Raw genomic sequence first — 16300 nt, forward strand, 5'->3', positions numbered from 1 at the left:
GCAACAAATTGCAACAAGGTCGTTGTCCTCTTCCAACACCTTCATACTTCAAATTATGTCCGTTTAGCATATTCATACTGGATGAAGATGTCCTTTCGGGAGCCGTAAGAAAGCCCTTGCTTTGCAAGCTGTCACATCAGACCTGTAAGGTGTTAAGTGGCAGTAGTGCCAGTGCTCCCCTCAGCTCCCTGGCCATCTCTGTCATTTGTGTCCGCACAGTACAACATTTCCACCGCCCTCCCGGCGGGTCTGTGTGAGTTACTGTGGGCAGGGGCAAGGGGAGGGGACGTGCCGCGAGACAGACACGGGCAAGGCCGGGTGGCAGCCCCCGCCGGGCGGCGCGGACGGGAGGAGGCGGAGGAGGCGGAGGCGGAGGCGGGCCCGGCACACGCACACGCCGCTCCCGCCGTGCGAGTCTTAAAAAGGGCGGCGCCGAGGCGGCGCGTACGGCTGTGGTCGCTGCTCCTGCCGGGAGGTGAGCGGGGTTCGGGGGCTCTGCTGCTGTCCGGGCCGGGGGCCGTCAGGGACGCGCCGCTGAGGGAGGCGGCCGGGCCTGCCGGAGCGGCCGCCGCGGGGCCGGGGTGGTCTGCGCGGCCGCTGTCACCGCGGGGCCCGGCGGTCCCGTCCTCTCCCGCCGCCGGTCCCCGTAGGCTGTCTTTGCGGGGCCGCGGGGCTTTCCTCCCGGCCCTCAGTGGGATCAGCGTCCCCCGGAGCCGGCTGGGCTTCCCCTCGCTCAAAAGCCTTCAGGAAAGCGTAGCTGTCTGTCTCCGGCCTCCCCCCGGCGCTGCGGCAGCTCGGGCTGGCCGGGCATTGTTCGGCGCCGGCGTTGCCCCCCAGCCCGGCTCGGCTCGGCCTGGCGCGGGGTGAGCGGCTCGGCCGGGCCGAGCAGCAGGTAGCGGGCAGGGCAGCGCGGTGCTGCCCGCTGGCCCCGCGGCTTCGCGTTCGTTTAGCTGCCGGACTTTGCCTTCGAGTACGTTGTCTTTCGGGCGTGAATGCAGCGTGTACTTGATACAGCTTTTTTTTTCTTCTTCCTTTAAAGCAGTTTAGAGTACGTGTGGAAATGCAGCGTGAGGCAAACTGGCCTAAAATGGAAGGTTGAGTGGCTTTGACTTTGCAGGCCTCCTCTGCTGCTAGGTAGGACTTGCAGTGCTACAGCCCAGAGATTTAGCCTGGTTACCCGACGCTTTTGTTCTAGGATGCATACATTTCTTGTTCCTGTTGAACAGGAATTACAACACTTGAAGCCTTCTAAATTTCTAAACGGCATGTCTGTGAGCTGTCTGGAGTATTACGGACACCCTCCTGGACTGTGTAATCTAAACATATGCCTCACTTGGGTTAGTGTCCGAGATATGATGGTCAGGTTCTTGATAGGAAAGAACAGACCTCATCCATGTGGTGTTAATAGATTTCCTTTTTCATCTGCATTGCTTTACAGGGAATCATGCACTCTCCTGAGCCTGGTCAGGAAAGTTTATTATTGCCTCTTTGCTTTGGAACGTGCTCTCAAACTCACAAGCTGAGATTTCTCTGCACCAGGATTTGGATCAGATTTCTTGCATCAAGAAATGGAATATAAGAGGGCACTGAGTTTACTGAAAAATACCTTTCTCTTCCTCTTGCAACAATAGCAGTGTTAATAATGCGAAAACTGATACATAGAGTTCCTCATGGACTCTTGCTGTTACTGCCTTTTTAAAGTTTAAGGATATGTAGCTTGTTTGTATTGGGATGGGGAAATGTTTGAAAGATGGCTGATGGGAAAAATCTAAAGCTTGTCATTCCAAGTAGCTGTTGTGTGTAGTATTATCAATTCAAGGTCTTAAGCAAACAGCCTTAGCCTAGTGTGAGGACTGCATGATTTCCATGAATTTACAAAGGTAGCTTCTAAATTTGGTAGATGTTGTTTTACAACCACAACTTGAGCAACATGAGTTTGGAAATAAGTCTTCAGTTTTTGAGAAGGAGACACCTAAGCAGCTTTTTGCTTCAAGGACAAGTACAAGGTTGATATTGGTAGAAAAAAACAAACCCAGCAATTTATAGTAGATGGTAAGACAACTTTGAAATATTTTTGTGGGTGACTTGCCTGTCTTTTGAGCGAAGTCTGTGTAGCTGGTTCTCCTATCTCCTTGCTCCACTAGAAAGGAATACTTCCTGGGATTTTTGGGAGGAGGCAGAGGTGGCTTGCACCTTCCCTGTTTCGTGTGTGTTGCTCTCCAGTGGGGCAACGTAAAAGGTTTCCTTTCTCTTTCTTATCCTTCCAAGAAAACAGCACTTTTACTAAAGTGAACAACAGAAGGTAAAAATAGATTTTTGTGTATTGTTTTTCTTGCTAATAGGGTTGATGGAATTGGGTAGGCTGAAGAAAACTAATAGCAGGAAAGTTTTTTGAATGTGCAGCAGAGACAAGAGAGATGTTCTGGCCCAAGGGATACATTGCTTGATAAATTGGGCTTCTGGTGGTCTTATGAACAGACTGCCTGCCATGTCCTGCTTTCCTGCTCTGCTAAATTAAAAGTTCAGATGTCTTAAATGTTTCACTATGTAAATATAACCAGCAGTAACTCCCTAGAAATCCTCACAAGTAAGAGGGCTGATGGTTTATTCATTGGTGCATGGTTTTGTGGGGGAGTTTACAATGCTGTGTGGCTCAGGGAAGCTCTGCTGTGCAGTGTTGACCTTTCCAGGCTGTAGGCTGAGCCCTGTCAGCGGATGTGGGGCTTGCGTTTCCGCAGATCCCACCTGACTCCTGGAACAAGGACACTTGATAGTATAAGGCTTCTGCTCTCTTGCTGCCTTTTGTGTTGAGAGTTGCTCATCTACACAGGGTAAAATATGATTTCATACCCCTGGCAGGGAGTTTGGAGCTAGATAATCTTTAAGGTATTTTTCAAACCAAACCATTCTGTGATAGTAATTTTTTTTTTTGTTAGGATTTGAATCTTAGTAGTACTGGTAGTTTGCTCAAGACTGATTGAAAACAGCTTGCATGATTTTATAGAGGTGTAGAGGAAAAATGGATTTTGCTTTTGTAGTTGAACCATTTAAGTGCTATACCAGAAGTGCATGATGTTCTATTTCCAGAAGAGGATTTCACCTTTTTTTATGAATTACTGTTCTTGAACCCAGAACTCTTAAGCTTTTTAGTTTGATACTGCATGTGCCATGTTTTGGAAATCTGGCTTCTGCAGTCAGACTGCAATAATAGCCTAGTAAGGTTGAATTAATTTCCTAGGAAAGCAAGACAAAGATGCTTACTATCACTGACTCAGAGTAGATGCAGGCATACTTTAATACCTGTGGTCAGAAGATTGTTCTGTTTGTCATACTAGTTTTTGGGCTGCTGGTGTTGGGAGGTCACTCAGTGAGCCAATTGCTTCTCCTAAGTACTTACTGATCTTCCAGTCTCAGTGTGTTAAGGGATTTGTTTTTTTGTAACAGCCTGCTGGATGTAAACCCTATCTAGTGCAGTGCCGTGGGGCTTAGTGTGCCTGACCCAGGTTGCCTTCAGCAGGAGTTCAGGTATCCGAAGTATGAGTGAGAAACTCCTTCTCACAGAGTCTCAAGCAAGCACTTAAACCATGTGTTAGCTTGATACTGCCTGCTGGGCTTTGTGAATGGTAACCTTTTCCTGGGAGGAGTAGAATGAATAAGTTGGTATGATCTACTCACCTTGAGTATGGTCTACTCAGCTTGAGTATATCATACCAGGAAAAAACTGTTTTGTTCTATATGGTGGTTTTCATCTAAATGGTGTTTGGAATGACACTAGATTGACAGAGTAGTGCCGTGATGTACTTGCAAATCAGAGTTGCAGGGATGCAGTTCTAGTGGATAGCAGCGTAGGCTGAAAAATAAATATTTGTGGGCATCTTATCTGGTTTTTGGAGATGAGAAACCAGCAAGATTGCTCAGTGCCATGATGTGTATGTACAGGCATGGATTAAAGGTAACTCAAAGCAATCATTCTCTGAAAGGTTTTAGTGGTAAGTGTTGATTTTCCTTCATACACAGGGTTACCAAATGTTGTTGGAGGACTGTAATTGCACAAAAGGCATTGAGCAGATTCTTGTCACGTGTTTCAACTCCTGAACTGGAATAAACTCCAGTGACCTCACCAGTGTGCACTCAAATTACTTACTGGACCTCACTGAGAGGCAAGAATCCAGGTGGAGTTCCACTTGATTGCAAGGGGACTGAGGCCAAATGTCTGAGGACGGGCCTGTGACTTTCCTTGTTGGTGTGAACAGAACCTTGACCTGTTTCAGATTTAGTGCCCCTTAAAGGTTGCAGCCTTAAATTTGATTGCACTTTATGACTAAGTCAGTGTCCTAACTTATGGGTCTGTATCCAGCTTGTAGGTTGTTTCCCTCCAGTTCTGCCTTGTCCCAAATGCAGGAAGAGAATCTGAACCAGTAGAGGGAACGAACCTACACCCCAGTACGTGATGCCCCATGGTTGCTGAGAGCCTGACTTAGGGAGCTGAAGAGGAGCTGGATGTGAGGTGTGAATATTAGGGACCTGGTGGTTCCTCCTGCCTGGGATGTGTTCCTAGTTCTCTAGTTCTTTCCTCTTCACTCTTGCAGGAAGGTAAATAGGTCAGTTACTGCTTTAAAAGAAGGGTTTATAGCTCTCAAGCTTGGCTGGATAAACTAGGTGATTTCTGGGTAAGATTTTTTAAAAAGGAAAGTTGGGGAGGTGCCGAGGGGTGAGGCAGAGGTGGTGGAGGAGGAGGAGGTCATAGTAGTGGATTAGACAGTTCAATGTGTTTGGTTTTTTCAGGCAAATTTTCCCTGGCTGAGGAGTCATATATGACTCCTCGTATATGACATGACAGGCTGCACCACAGTAGGCATCTTGCTGTCTTGTTTGTTTTACAGAGCTTAAACTAGGATTTCTCCTTCAGGTCTCAAATACCAAAGCTCCTTTGCTGTATCTTGAAGGTGGTTGTGGTTTGCTTGCTGGCTAGTTTGGCTATGTTACAGGTGTTTGCAAGACCTCAGTCAGATTCCCTCTGACTGCAGGACAGGCAGAAAATCCTGGGAGGATTTGTAAGCAGTGTTTATTTACAGTTTTGTGTCTAATGTGTAGTATTACAGTAGTCCACCCTCTTCCCCAGCTGTGCTGTTGTTTCCTTCTGGGAGCTAATGGCTATCTGGTCATTGAAATGAGAGTTGATCTACTTGAGAACTAGCATCGGGAATAATAGAGAAAGATTGTGTTTGCCAGATCACCTCCCTTGTGACTGCCTGGCTAGTGTGGAAAGGGGCTGTGGCAGCATATTACCTAGGACAAGGTGGACTGACTCAAATTTAAGGTGATTATAAATGCACTCTGAGATGAGGATTATGTATTCTGTTCAGACAAAAAGATTTCTTGGGTTAATAGCCAAAGCTATTTGTTCTACCTGTTTTTTTATACATAATAAAGAGGCTAGAACATGTTTCTGCACTTGTTCTTTCAAAGGCTGAGGGGAGAAAGGCTTAAGAGAAAGAGATCCATGGGAGCTGAGCAGTGTAACCTGTAAGAGTAAGTAAAGAAAAAAAGACTGCAGTGGCAGGTAGCTGTCAGGACAACTCAAAGGTATGTGGGTGGCTGGTTCCCTGTTTCAGCATATCATAATGAAAACATCATAATGCTATATTGCTCATAATAAGAGGCGGCGTGTCTTGTAGATTTCTCCTCCCTGCAAGAGGCTGCAGAAATAACACAGCCTGTTCTTTTACACCATGTGACGGACCTGCCTTTATGGCAGTGCTAGTGTGTTGTTTATCTAAATATTAGCACAGAGAGAAAGAAAGGCCATTGGTTCTTGGGGTTGTTTTCTCTGCGCTACAGAAGCCGATGGCTGCTCTCCTGTTCTCTTCCGTTGCACTCGGACCATGCCTGGCTATGGGCAGACAATGGGCAGGCTGCTGCCCACTGTAAATAGACCATTGTACACCCAGAGTGGGAGCAGCAGAGCGGCTGAGCCCTGCCAACTTGGGTCGCTGCCTTGAGATACTGGCTGTGCTGTGAAGAACGAGTCTTGGGTGCTGCAGGGCGGGTGGGTGTGTGTGAGCAGAGAGCTGGCTTTGTCTGAAACGTACAGAGCTCCTTAGCCTAACTGATACAGTGAATGCTGAGGGGTGCCTTTTTGGGCTGCACTGGGGGGATTGTTTCTTTGGAGGTGGTCAAGACAGATAATTGTCTCTGAGGCAGTTTTGGCTCATTACCCAAACTTCTTTCCCTCTGGTCTTTAAAAAAAATAGCATGGTCTATTGATGGCATTGAGAAAAAAGTGCTTTTGACCTCAGATGTTGATGCTGCTCTTTCCCCCCTACATGTAGCAATCTGAGTATTACAGACTGGTACTTTCCATCTGGAATCTCCTTCCTTTTGGTCTTCAGCTGTGTCTCACACTGGGGCTTAGTTTGAGTCTGTCCCTTGTGTTCCAGATCCTGCTTGGTAAGAAAGAATTGCAGGACAAGAATTTGTGAAGAGAGCGTGGCTTTTTTTACTTGCCTTGAGTGAGCAAACTTAGCTGGGCCCTTCCATGAGGAAAACAACTGAAAGCTAGATGCAAGCTCCACTCTGAGGATCTTTGTATCTCAGTGTGAGGACTCTAAACCATTCTCCTTGGTCGTGATAAAAACCCAGGGTGTCTGATGATGTTTGGAGCATGAGCCAGCTAGATACTGAGATGACTTGAAGGCTGGCAGGCATTGAAGCCACTTTTCTTGATGGGGTATATTTGTATGCATGTGTTAAGAATGTGAATTTATTATCTTGGTTGCACCTGGCTTTGCCCTAAATGCAGAAGACGAGCTCATATGACTTAACAGATAGTGTTAAAGCTTGCAATGACTTAGTCTTGCAGAAAACTGTGTCCTGGTCTTTTGTGTGGATGAGGCAGGAGATACAGTAAGATATTATCTCAATATAAACATAAGCAGCAAAATGTATCACTGGATATCTGATAACTTGTGGTATAACTGCTCAAGAACAGTTTTATATTGCAGGCTTCCCTAGAAAGAACTGGGCAAGGAAATGAAAAGCAGAGGTGTTTCTCTTCTCTTCACCCAGGCTGAAATTATAGCCAATCCTTGACTATAATGGGACTGTTGTGTAAATTAAATGATGTTTGCTTCTGTTCTTGTTACCTGTAAAGGCATCACAGCCTTTTGAGTAATTCAAATTGCATTGCATTCCTAAATCATAGTGTGTGTGCAGGACACTTCATGACTAATGCAGTCAGGAAAGCAGTTTTAAAAGTCAAAGGTGCTCATTGTGGAGCTTGAGGAAAGAGCTAAGCTTGCTCTTAGCCATTACCCATATCATAGACCCCTTTGTCTAGTTTTATGATGTGGTGTCTGTGATAAATGTGAAATTAACTTTTAAGTCCAGACTTCCTTGTTGGTGAATGAGGTTTTTTTATTCTTACTGTTCATCTGTGTATAGTAAAACTTAAGTAGTAGTTTTCACACCTGTAATGCTAATGAACATGATTAGGGGTGTAAAAAGCAACTGCATGGTGATCATAACTGTTAAATCAATAGCTGATTCCTTTTTTAAAAGAGGAAATTAAGAGCTTGTTTATATATTCAGTTCATCTCTACCTTCGGTTGTTACAGCCTGATGTGTTGTGGATTTTGATTATAGTCTGCTGTATATCACTGTGCAGATAACAAGAAGGCGTTTCTGTAGTGGCCCTGCACTGCCTGTCGAGGTGATGCAGCCCTGTGCCCTAAGGCTGGGCCGGGGCAGAGAGCAGTGCCTGCTGCCTGGGGATTACTCTGTGGGTCTAGGACTGTTCCAGAGATGGAACTTGAATTCATCCCAACTGCCCCCATCCATGACCTTGTTCAGCCTGCCCTGTTAACATTGTGAAAGCATGGGCCCTTTGAACCAATTTTATTACTATTTTGCTGTCTCTAGCAAATCTTGTCCAAATACTGGTTAGACTTTTTGTGAACTAGCCCACGTTTCTGTTGTCTGGCTGAATAACTGATTGCAGCACTAACGATTTCAAGGTCAGACTGTAAACTAGAAATTTTCCTGTAGAAATATGGAATGTTAACCGGGTATAGTTGGTCTTAAAACTTGTAAACATAATTCTGCACGTTTGGGTGTCAGTCTCATGTGTCACCCTCCTGCAGCGGTGGCTCCTTACACAGTATGACTGTAGCTGTTAGCTACCTCTTTGACATTCTCTAGGACCTTTGTTTAATTCCGTTGTCCGTAGGACATGGCTAGGACCTAAATTACCTAAGTAAATACATGTCTTTGTTCTTCAAGCCGGCGGGGCAGCGCTGCCAGCCGTGGCGGGCGTCGGGCGGCCGTGCCGGGGCCGGGCCCGGGCCCGGTGGGGTGAGCGCTGCCCGCTGCCATTGGCCCCGCGCGGGCCGGCTGCTCCCGCTCACCTCTCCCCTAGTGGGCACCGGCCGGCCCTTCGGCATGTGACACACGTCCCGGGAGACCTTGGCTGTGGAGGAGAGCACCAGCTGAGCGGACTGCAATCCCTTTTTTTTTCTGCAGCTGGTTCTTGCTGTGGAATATCCGTGTCAGTGAGTGCTGGCAGGGAGCAGCCTCTTCCAGCTCTTCTTCTGTGCGAACGTGACAAATCAAATGTGCTTCCTGTGCTTGATTGTATTGCTGCGTGCTGCTGCCGTGGGCCTCATTTGCCACTGCCTCAGTCTGCCTCATGACCAGAGATAAATTACTGGGAGAAATAGGAAACTTGCTAAGTACCATGGAGGAGCTATGGGAGGATATTGGCTTTGAAAACAGCTTGCTATACTGACCTTTCTGTGCATGTCTGAAGGGAGAGTAGAAAAGAGTTTATTTTACTGGAATTAGGACGGGAAAAATCTGCTCCTGCTATGCTCCTATAGGATTGGGATACTCTGTTACATGCAGGCAGGATAACATATGTCCCTGCCCTTCATTTCCCAGACTTCCCTGCTTGATGACTAACTGTTTAAACAGTCTTACAATACATCTACTCTACAAATAACTATTTTACCTTTGTGAAATTCTCTCCTTTAACAAAAGGTCATCTTTTTTAAAAAATGAGTTCAGTCTCTGCTGAAAGCAATACTAAAAGCCTGAAGAAATTCCCACTTCTCAGCCCCATCTATTTTTCTGGAATATCAACTAATAATTGCTTGCTTAATTGCAGCACAGATTTCTAAAGATATTGCCTGCCTAGTGGAGGATCAGGTTATTTTGACAGTGGGAAGCCAGTAGGACAAAGCATACATCATTGCCCTATAGCAACAGCGAATCAAAAGTGCATTTCAGATTTTTATGTGCAACTTTTTTTTGTACCAACAGATTCCAGCACTGAAACAAGTGCAGTGAACCACAATGCAAGCACATGAGCTGTTCAGATACCTACGGATGCCCGAGCTGGGGGATGTCAGGCAGTATGTGCGCACCCTTCCGACAAACACACTCATGGGCTTCGGTGCCTTTGCGGCCCTCACAACCTACTGGTATGCAACAAGACCAAAGGCAATAAAACCACCTTGTGATTTAGCAATGCAGTCTGTGGAAGTAGAGGTAAGTGCCACTTGATGGATGCTGGAGTTCACTGCCATTTGAACCATAATGCAGCACTGATTTGCATTAGAGTGTTTCTAAACCTGTAATGTGGGAAAAATACATTTCTGAAATGTGGCTTGAACTCATTATTTTGGCTTTCTGAATATGAAAACCAGCTTGAGGCCTGAGGAAATAACTTATCACAGGAGAAGAAGATTCTGCTGAGACAACTGAGCTTCTGATCTCACTAATGACAAAACTTGTTCATATTACAATTGGCAGAGTGTAGTTTTCAATTTGTGGCCGCATGATGACCTATTTAAATTAGGTCTTGGGGTCAGAGTATGTATACTGGTATATACTGATTAGGCTAATAACTCTTCTGTTATTTTTAGTGTATAATAGCTGACACGTGAGACTTTATATTGTGTTACAAGCATCAGGAGGGTACTCATTGTCCTCAGATGATCTGTGGAAAGAAATACTAGTCTGCCAAGATCCCAGCCATAGAGTAAGTTGAAATTAAACCAGCCACCTGCTAAACTCTGGATGTTAGCTTAGCTTTTGTCTTACACTTTTTAGAAGCAGAGTTACTTTTAGGTGGTGGCTTTTAAAAAGTGAAGTCAAATAGTCTGAGTGGGAGAAACTGTTGCTTTGTGAGCAAATACAGACAGCAGATTGCAAGGCTGGTTTTTTTGGTTGTTGTGGTTTTATTGATTCTCTTGCTCACTACAGAGTCAAATAATAATTCTTTCAAGAGTGTTCTCTTTCTTCAGGAGAGACAAGGTGTTTTCTCCTTTTGAAGGCAGGGGAGTTTTGGAAGGTTGTGATCTTTCAGGGACATAAATAGAAAATGTAGAATTATACAGCTGACAGCTTCTTGGCTTACTGATGGTAGAGACTACTACTATAGATTTTTATACATATATACTTGGCACTGAAGTCTCCCTTTACACTACATTCTTCTGCATGGATAGACTGCATCTAGTTGTCCTGTATCAAATTAAATTAACATGACTTTTGTGCTTAAGACCAGATATGATTACAAACTGATGTAAACAAATGTGGCAGAGTAGGTCAACTCATGAACTCTAGGAAACTCCTGTCACTACTTCAAATTGGGCACTTTGTTCAGTGTTTTATTGTGTTGAGATTGAAGAATGACACATTAGTTGGCCCCCCCATTCACAGTTTATTTCCTGATCTTCTCAGTGGAGCATGCAGCAAGTGTAGGGACACATCACATTACTGTAGCACATAATGGTCTGCTATGAGAGGTGCACAAAAGGGAAACAAAAATGCAGTTGGAATGTGATAATTGCCAGAAAACACCTAAGTTCAAGCAATGTGTAGAGTAAGGATCTAGGAGTTAGATCTCACTTTGGTGAGATTTTCCAAGTCTGTCAGCAGACGTGTAGGCAACAGGTAGAATAGTCTTGTAAACCAGCACATCTTGGTTGCTGGAATGAGCTAGCAGTGCAAGTTTTCCAGCTGTGGAGTGCCTCATTAGGCAGTGTAGACTTCAGCAGATTTTTGGGGGGCATTGCATTTTAAGATGGTAAGACAGTAGCTTTTAGCTGGCCATAAATCCCATGACAAATGCTTATTTGCTTGAGACTCTTGACAGCAGTCTCAGTTCACTGCCTTTACTTCTTCAGGTTAAATTACTTGTCACTGTTGGATTCTGAGATTGAAATCATTGTTTGGCAGTATGAGACTTCACTAAGCTACTTAATGCATCATTGATCCAATTACACTAATTGGCTCTCTGATCAGAGCAAGATAGGTATAACAGTATTATTTTTCACTGCCTCTTTAAAAAATGTGTTTTAATGGGCTAAATACTAGTTGGACTTAAATGAAAAACACCTGAATGTGTTAGCATGTTGCAGTGATAAGAGCTCAAACTTAGAGAATATCTTGAAATGAGTTAAGATCTGTCCAATTTTGTTTTCATTAATAATGAACTATTAATAATGTTTAAAATGGTAATCAAATGAGAATGTATGCTTTGAATCAAGTTTCAAGTGTATGTTGGAATTACTACTCCTATAACAGTGAAAAGACTTTATTACAGTGCTCAGGATTCAGGTTCTCACTACATTTTGCTTAAAATTTAACTTCATAGACTCAATTTTCCTATGTATATGGGTGGGTTGTCTTCTACAGGGGGAAAAAAATCAAATACTGCTCTGAAATTGTCTAAACATTTTTTTTCTGCCTGAACAATACAATTTTAAAAGGCCTGAGCAGTTGCTCCAAAAAAGACATGTCAGAAGGCAATGTCTCTTTGCTACTGTTTTACTATCTAGTCTACTTGTTCATTTACAGAAAGAAATTTGAACTAGAAATAAGCTTCTACATAATTCTTACTTGTGACTTAACTTTGTTAGATGCCAAGGAAATAAAAGTGAGGTCAGTGACTGGAGTAGGGTTTCTACATGTTTTGATATTTTATCTTCATAACTTCATATGGGAGAAAGAAGATCCTATTTACTGTTGTTCCCGGTCACTTCCTATCTCTCCAAAACTTTGACTTGGTAGGCCAGCACTGTATGACCCATTTTAACAATCTCTGGATGAGCAAATAGATTGCACACGTAGTTGAAAATGAGTGCAAAGAGTTACTGAAGTGGCAGGGATACATTGCACTAGACCAGGTTGCCCAGAGCCCCTGTCAGCCTGGCCTTCAACACTTGCAGGGATGTCATCCACATCTGGACTTGTCTGCCTGTGGATTGCTTCCCTTCCACTGCTGACTAACAGCTGAGTTGATTTTGTGTGCAGGTGTATGGCTGTCAAATATATTAAATCTTGCTTTAAAAACTTTTATTTGTCCCAACTTATGCTATGTAGAAAAATAGGATAGAAATAAATATTAGGATGTCAGTATTTTCTAGGAGTAAGACTGGATTTGACTGGCTTTTCTGTTCCCTTAAGAAAAAAAATTTCAAATATGGAGGGAAGTATTCAACTCATGAAAACTTTTTAAGTGTTCTTATGATTTCTGATCCATTGCCAGAATTCTAGCATGCCTTGTCTTTCAAGAATCACTTGATTACACATGTGCTTCTCTCCCTATGAATGATCAGGTTTAGGTGCTGTATGCATCCTTACGGAATAGCATACTTAGAACTAAATGGCTAGTTTGAAGACTCTGGTTTGTACTACTTGCTGCTCAGAATAAGTATGTTGGTGACCTAAGCACCACTTGCTAGTGTATTTTCCCTCCCAGGTAAAGGGAAATTTCTCTCATCCCTGAGGCATGGTGGAGTCTTCAGCATGCCTGCAACATTACTGCTAATCATAAGAGCCCTGTGTCAAATCCATGGCTTGAAAAAAAGCAGTTACTTTATGTGACCTGAATAGGCCTTGATAGAGTAATATACACTCTGTTGTAGAATAAATCTGTTTCCTTCAGATGCTGCTATTTTTAACCAATGCCAAGGTTGTACTTAATGACTAGCACTTGATGTGCAGTAGGGTAATTTCCTGCAAGTCCCTGAGCTGCTGCAAGGGCTGCTTTACACGAGTTACTAGAATCTGTTCTCAAATTTATCAGATTTTACTGCCTGGCTATTTTAAGGACGGTTATTAAAACTGGCAACCCTTTTAACTGCTTATCTTTTTACTGGACAAACCTATTCAAACTAACCTGTGTGAAGTCAGCCAAACATTCCAGTCCTAGGATTCAGATGCCTGGTGGTAATGACCAGTGATTTTTTTAAAAAGTTTGCTACAAACAGAACTTTCCCTCATATTGCACAAACATTCTGGATAAAGGACTGTTTGGACTAGATCTTAAAACAGTAGTTCTTGCTGCTTTCAAGCAAAAATGTAGATGAGATCTCTTGCTTAGTAGATGAGTCAGTTTAGACCTTGCATTATGCTCCTGGTTTGACCTTCCACATACCTGGGAGTATTTCACTGCATCACTGATGTTGAACTCCTTATGGCCTTCATACAAGGAGATGGATGTTTTTCTGAAAAACTTTTATTCTAAGACTGTTGATAATCTAGTTAATTCTACTTTACTATAGGAAAAAGAACAAAGTAAGCAAAACTGAAAGGTGATTGTTTCCCCTTACTGAAAACTTATAAGAACCAATGGGAATTTTTCAACAGCAGTCTGTTAGAGAGTTCCCCTTTTTTCAGAAGGACAGTGCCATCAGTCTTGTATCTAAGCAGTGTACTGTCTGATGATTCATATTCAAATTTGGTTAGTGCCTCAGGCACTGGAAAAGTTGCTTTTGTGGTGCTGTGTAATAGGGAGTGTAAACAAAGCAGTAGTAGCCACATGAGGAGAAGCAAATACTTCTTGACTCCTCTTGCTGAGGAATGGTTTAGGCTATTGTATTTCACCTGATGAGGGAATTATAGCACATCAGACGTGGCACATGTGATACACTGCACTTGTTGATGTTACCCGTGGCCATGGCAGCAAACTACATTGTGTGATCTTTCTTAGATTAGTTCCAGAGTGGCAACACTGGGAAAATCTATAAGATGACCTTGATTATCCAAGATCTGAGAACCCAGTGAAATGAAGCAAGCAGTCTTGCTTTTCTTTCCAGGCAGAGACATGTACTAGTGATCTGTTAATTTCCTGTAGAGTAGATGTTGGTCTGAGAGCAAGTAGACTCTTGAATTTCTAATGTTACGAATTTTTAGAGGTGAGCCACTCATTAAGTTGTTCTGGGTCATGTTCACAGTGTACGTTTCTGCTTACTGTCAAAGGAGTGGCAAGCTCTGCATTACTCATACTGTTTTGCTAAAACAAGTTGGGCTTGTTTTAGTGTAAAAATATTTTTCCTCTCTGTGCCTTTTGTGTGCTAGCTGATTTCTACAGACATGGGTGATATGACATCTTCTGTACACAAACTTGTATTTATCTAGCTTATACATGAACAGAGGGTGTCTGGTCTTCCAGAATACTTTGAAAACAGGAGAAGAATCTATGACTGCATATGAAGAGATTTGAGTTGTGGAGGATAGACTAACTAAATCTGTGCCTGAATTGTCTAGGGTTTGACTTTCTGAAAGAGCCAGAAATTGATTACACTGATGGAGAAAATCTTACACAGTGTTTACTCCAGATCCTCTGTTTAACCAGCTGGGCTGTTCCTGATAAAAACTTGCTTGTGGGTGTCTGTCATCATAACAAGACTAATTAAGAACTGTGGCTTAATAGTAATTGCATAATTATAGTTTGTGAAACTTGACTGCTCTCTATAAAATGAGGTTATTTAATCAGTCACTCTAAAAAAGGCAGTGTTATATCGGAATTATTAGATTATTGTGTTGACTTCCAGTTTTAGCTTCTCTAAGTGCTCAACAGCTAAAAAAATGGTGATTTCAATTTTCAAGATAGTATTGTCTTGACCGCATTTAAATAAATCTTTTTTGTAAGATGCAACTTTTAATTGGATTAAAGGACTCTATCTGGAGCAGAGTATTTTGCTTATGAGAACACTTGTTTAGAGTATTGGTGGCCATGCTTAAAATCATTTAGGGTTTGAAACCACATATTGAAGTGTGATTATGTTCTGTCATCTTAATTAGAAAAATATATTGGGATTGCACCATTAATATTCTGTCTAGACTGCTCTGAGGCTGGGTTTAGGAAGCTGGATGAAATTATGGTCTATATTGCACTAATGGAGTAAAAGATTTCTTAAGAAAGTGCTTTTGACAAAATGCCTCTTGTTAGACTTTACTATTCTCATTTGTTCTGTGCTATCATAGGTAGCTGGGGAGTAAGATTGTGGCAGGTTTTTGGTAATGTAGGGAGCAGTTTGACTCTTCAAAAACAATGTCCTGGAAAACCTTGCATAGTTCTCTCAAGAAGAATATTCCTGCAAGCCCCCAAGGGTGTCTGACCTTTCTGCTTGCTTTTCTTAGGGCGGTGAGCATGCTCGAAGGTCCGCTCTTCTCAGCAGCGATGAACTGTTGTCCTACTACTATGATGATGTGAGAACAGTTTATGATATTTTCCAAAGGGGTGTACAAGTATCAAGTAAGTCTAAAATTAAAGATAATATTTTAAATATGTCAGGAACTACGTATTTGAACTCTTTTGAAATGCAGCTGGGCATAGGGAGTCTCAGTCTAGCAGTATGATGGATGTATTGGATGTGAATTTTCTTGAGGACAAATGAAACTGCTATTTTGTGAAAGAGTTCTGTGAATAAAGTCAGTGCTATATTCCTTGGCCTAAACTTTGTAGCTTCTGTCTTTCTCAGCTTCCTTCCTTGCACCCCTGAAAAAAATCCATTTTTCATCTGAAAGTGTCTGCTGAGAATCTAGGGGCTTAACACCAAGAGTGGTGTCAGGACAGAGGAGTTGGAGTTGAATTTTGAGTGACTATTTCTTTTTTTTTTTTTTTAGATAATGGTCCGTGTCTTGGTTTTAGAAAACCAAACCAGCCATATGAATGGATCTCCTATAAAGAGGTAAGTAGTCTCTTAGTGCTAGACTTGCTTTTGTAAAGGTGCTAGTTCCTATTACAGTGTCTTAAAGGAACAGCCTTAAATATGTGCAAGGGAGAGAAAGAAGAGCACCTCCTGCACCTGTTTTGTGAACCCCAAACAATTCTGAAATAAAACTTATCTTGGCATCTCAATGCTGAATTGTTTAGAACTTGGGCGAAGCAGCAGCTTTGAAGTAATGTTCAGGGGCTCAGACTGTGCTTGCTTCCAAGAGGCTCACTTTACAGGAGTTCTGTCTACAGGTGATGTTTGGGCTTCCTGACACCTTGTCTCCATAGTCTGAA

At 43.0% G+C, this 16300-nt stretch overlaps 1 protein-coding gene across 1 annotated transcript in view; it reads left to right on the forward strand.

Annotated features, from left to right (window-relative positions):
• The first annotated feature begins 379 nt into the window (after positions 1 to 379).
• ACSL1 (acyl-CoA synthetase long chain family member 1) overlaps positions 380 to 16300 on the forward strand; it is a 37867-nt gene continuing 21946 nt past the window's right edge. Inside the window, exons 1-4 of the mRNA XM_064710539.1 lie at positions 380 to 475; positions 9319 to 9546; positions 15430 to 15544; positions 15916 to 15980. Of these exons, the coding sequence (XP_064566609.1) occupies positions 9352 to 9546; positions 15430 to 15544; positions 15916 to 15980 (375 nt within the window). The 5' untranslated portion in view covers positions 380 to 475; positions 9319 to 9351. The remainder of the gene's footprint in view (positions 476 to 9318; positions 9547 to 15429; positions 15545 to 15915; positions 15981 to 16300) is intronic.

This window comes from Zonotrichia leucophrys, chromosome 4 (assembly GCF_028769735.1).
Source record: "Zonotrichia leucophrys gambelii isolate GWCS_2022_RI chromosome 4, RI_Zleu_2.0, whole genome shotgun sequence".
In the NCBI taxonomy this organism is placed as follows: domain Eukaryota; kingdom Metazoa; phylum Chordata; class Aves; order Passeriformes; family Passerellidae; genus Zonotrichia; species Zonotrichia leucophrys.